This window comes from Notothenia coriiceps, unplaced genomic scaffold (genome assembly GCF_000735185.1).
Source record: "Notothenia coriiceps isolate Sejong01 unplaced genomic scaffold, NC01 NC01_scaffold00028508, whole genome shotgun sequence".
NCBI classification, from domain to species: Eukaryota; Metazoa; Chordata; class Actinopteri; order Perciformes; family Nototheniidae; genus Notothenia; species Notothenia coriiceps.
Genome location: NW_011361209.1, coordinates 1 through 4,050, shown reverse-complemented (window position 1 = coordinate 4,050; position 4,050 = coordinate 1). Strand labels below are relative to the sequence as shown.

At 43.5% G+C, this 4,050-nt stretch overlaps 1 protein-coding gene across 1 annotated transcript; it reads left to right on the top strand.

Annotated features, from left to right (window-relative positions):
- Positions 1-97: 97 nt before the first annotated feature.
- On the top strand, positions 98-4,042 carry LOC104958260 (neuroblast differentiation-associated protein AHNAK; the record flags this gene model as incomplete). Its single annotated transcript, XM_010785983.1, has 4 exons — positions 98-233; positions 377-570; positions 965-1,206; positions 1,485-4,042. Coding segments are annotated over exons 1-4 (3,130 nt in total), but the record flags the coding sequence as incomplete, so codon positions are not given.
- Between the last annotated feature and the right edge of the window lie 8 nt (positions 4,043-4,050).

The following is a 4,050-nucleotide window of genomic DNA, read 5'->3' as shown; positions in this document are numbered from 1 at the left end:
GTGTGTGTGTGTGTGTGTGTGTGTGTGTGTGTGTGTGTGTGTGTGTGTGTGTGTGTGTGTGTGTGTGTGTTAGTGTGTGGAAGAAGCCTCTCCATCCATGGAGATCGTGGTGGAGACGGAGGCGGAGGCTGGAGCCAGCGGCTACAGTGTGACTGGTGGAGGACAGCGAGGGATCTTTGTGAAAGATGTCCTCAGAGACTCACCAGCTGCTAAACATCTCAGTCTCCAGGAAGGTACCTGTCATCTTTATGAGCACCTACAGTGAACATTCTGTAGTGTAAAATGAAACGGTCAAATGGTTAGCTACTACCATTGCCACTCCCCTACGGACATTTTGAACACTGGACATAATAATTCAAATGTTCTCTGTGTTAAGGGGACCAGCTGCTGAGTGCCAAGGTCTACTTTGACAACGTGAAGTATGAAGACGCTCTGAAGATCCTTCAGTGCGCCGAGCCATATAAGGTCAGCTTCCAGCTGAAGAGGATCATCCCTGGATTAGAGATCTGCGTACGGCCTCGTGTTCCCATTGTGGAGGTCAAAGGTCCCAAAGCCAAGGTGGCCAAAATGGTATTTAATTATATTATGTTATATAGGCTACATACATATCTCTGCTAAGTAATCCATGGTAAACATTTGTGCGGGAGGAAGTTTGGGGGTTAACTTGGTAATATGATTCATTTGCACAAAAAGAATGAACACATCAAGGTTTCCAGATGTAATACGAGAGTTAATGTTGACAGCCCTAATTATTAGTCTGTATGTCTGATTTATAATTCTAAACTCAATTGAGTCATTTTCATTTTCGTCCAATCTTCTAGTCCCAAATTAGATTAAAAAAAAAGTATTTTCCAAACAATTTCAGTTGTCAATCGATCAACCTAAAGCTAGTGCCTTAATAGTTAGTACCATACTCAATTTGAAAGCCTTTGGCTGAAACCTCTTACCTTTTATGATTTATCAGAGTGTGAAGGGCAGCAAGCAGTTCAAGGCCAAGAAGATGAGGGGTGGGCGTTTTGGTCTGAAGAGGCTGAAGGAGAAGCGCAGAGAGGAGCTGGTGATCGAGGGACAGCCTACAACGCTGGAGATGAGTGACGTAGACGTGGAGTTTTCTCTCCCAAAGTTCAAACCGAGGAAGAGCACTAAGGCTGAAGCAGAAGGAGCCGAGGGAGCAGCAGCTGAGGGGAAGGCCAAGAGGAGGATCAGGTTGGCCTTGTTTGTGTCCTTTTCATATTGAAATTGTTAAAATGACCCTCTGATCCAACTTGTGTAGGTGTTTAGAAACATTATGAGGCTAAAGAATAGTTACAAAGGTACCACAATTCTATACATGTTTTTTTTTCAAAAACATCATCAAATTATTATCGGAAGACTATTCTTATTTTATACAGTACAGTATTCTTTACAAAAGATTTTGGAATGTTTGCTAAAAAAATGTGCTATGTCACAGTGTTTTTTCTTCTTCTCTTCTTCCATTCTCCTAGGTTTCCCCACATGAAAACAAAGGTTCTCACAGGGGACATCACAGGAGGTAAAGTGGAAACAGAACATCTCCAGGGAGAGGTGAACATCTCTCCACCTGAGATACCTGGAGCTAAAGTGAAAACCAAAGTAAAAGGACACAAGTTTGGAATCAACTTCCCTAAGAGCAAACACACAAAGTCAGGCTCAGCATTGGAGACTGGATCTGTGGAGCTGAAGCCCCCTGGGGTGAACATCCAGCCACTGTCAGTGGAGTTTAGTTTGTCTGGAGATAAAAACATAGACATGGAGATGGGAGGAGTTAAGCTTAATACGCCTGATGTGGAGTTTGCACTACCTTCCGGAAAAGCTGAGGCATCTTTGCCCGCTGTGAAGGGAGAGGCTAAAATCAAAGCTCCTAAGATCAACATCAAAGGAGGCTCTGATGCAGAGGCTACAAGTGGTCAAATGAATGTAGACTCAGGCAACGGAGATGCAAAGCTAAGAATGCCAAAGTTGAAACTGCCAAAAGTTAGACTCTCACGCCATTCGGATGAGATAGATGGTGAGATTAAGGTGAAAGCCAAAGGTATGAATGTGCCTCAAACTGACATTACACTTCCAAAAGTAGAACTCAAAGGAGGTGGTAAGATCAATCTCCCTGAGGCAAATATTTCAAAATCAAAGATGGAAGTTGATCTCTCTGGAAACGCTGCATCTGTTGAAATGCCTTCTCTTGATATTTCTTTACCACACGTGAAGGGAAAGTCTGACATGAAGATTTCACTCCCAAAGTACGAAGGAGCTGGGAAGACAGCAATCAAAATGCCTGCCATGGACATCTCTGGGCCTGAAGTAGATTTGGAATTTGACACTGGATGCAGAATTCCTGATGAGGTAGAGGGCACTTTCACAGGGCCCAAAATCTCCAGGCCAAAGGTTGACATCTCATTACCAAAGATGGGTCCATCAAATGTGAACATTGAAAGTCCAGAAGGTGGAGGACAATTAGGTCTACCTTCTGTTGACATCGCTCTCCCAAAGGTGGAAGCAGAGGGGGACGATGTAGATATGCATTACTTTGTTGGTGGAGATGGGAAGTTCAAAATGCCTGAGTTTGACATATCTCTTCCAAAGATGAAGTCACCAGAAGGAGAAGTACATTTTAAAGGAGAAGGCTTTAAGTTACCCATGGTAGATCTGATACTTCCTGAAGGCAAAACTGGAACAACTGATGTTGGAGGAGGAGGAGCATTTCAGTTACCAACGTTTGACATCTCCATCCCTAAAATGAAGACAGGTGAGGTGGACATCGAAGGCCCTGAAATAAAAGGTGGGAAGATCAAAATGCCCACTGTTGATATCTCTGTTCCCAAGGGAACCGTAGAGGAGCATTTGAACATTGGGATCAGTGAATTCAAAGGTGGTAAATTCAATATGCCCTCTGTAGACATTTCTCTCCCAAAAGTGGAGGTACCTGAAGGAGACTTGAACCTAGAATGCCCCAAACTTCCTAATGTTGACTATTCCCTCCCCACGGCAAACTTGGGGGGCAACATGGAGTTAGAGAGCAGTGTTGGTAGTGGAGCCAAGTTCAAGCTGCCAACTTTTGAAAAAACACTCCCAAAGATGAAATACAAGGAAGGAAAGGTTAATATTCAAGGACCTGATATTAAAGGAGGAACAAAGTTCAACACGCCTTCTTTAGATGTGTCACTACCAAAGATTAAGATGCCTGAGGGAAATATTGGACTTGAGGGACACTCCGTTGATATCTCTCTTCCAAAGGGGAAAGTTGAGGTTTCTCTCCCTACAATTAAATCAAAGAAAGGTGACATCAAAATCAAGGGATCAGACAACAAGGCTGGGGAAATGAAGATGCCAACTATTGAGATTTCAACCCCACCAGGAACATCACAAAGCAAATTCACTGCTGAGGGTGAAGGAAGAGGTGGTGAATTAAGCTTGCGATCTGCAGACATCGCTCTTCCTGCAATAAAGATCCCTGAAGGAGATGTGAATTTACAAGGGCCAAAAGTCAAGGGTAGGACATTTCAAATGCCAAAAATCAACTTCTCGTTTCCCAAAGGAAAAGCAAAGGGAGATATCGACATTGATGTTCACTCTGGAAAAGATGGGAATTTTGAAATACCATCCTATGATATTGGACTACCTAAAGGAAAAGTCAAAGGCTCTAAGCTTAAGGGAGGAAAAATCAACATGCCAGACATTGACTTGTCTCTCCCCAAAGGCAAGGCTGACCTCAGTATTGAGGGTCCTGAGGCAAAAGGAAGAAAACTCAAAACACCTACATTTGATGTTTCACTTCTGAAAATGAAGCTGCCAGAGGGCAATGTCGAAATTCCCAAGGTTGATATTTCACTCCCAAAAGGAAAAATAGCGGGAGATGTAGATATGCAAGGACCTGAAATTAAAGGTGACATGTCCCTCCCTAAGATGAAGTCTCCAGAGGTAGATATCAGCCTTGAGGGTCCTGATGTTAGAGGAGGAAAGTTTAACTTGCCAACTGTTGACATTTCACTCCCTAAAGGAAACCTTGGGGGGGACCTTGATGTGGAGGGTCCTGAG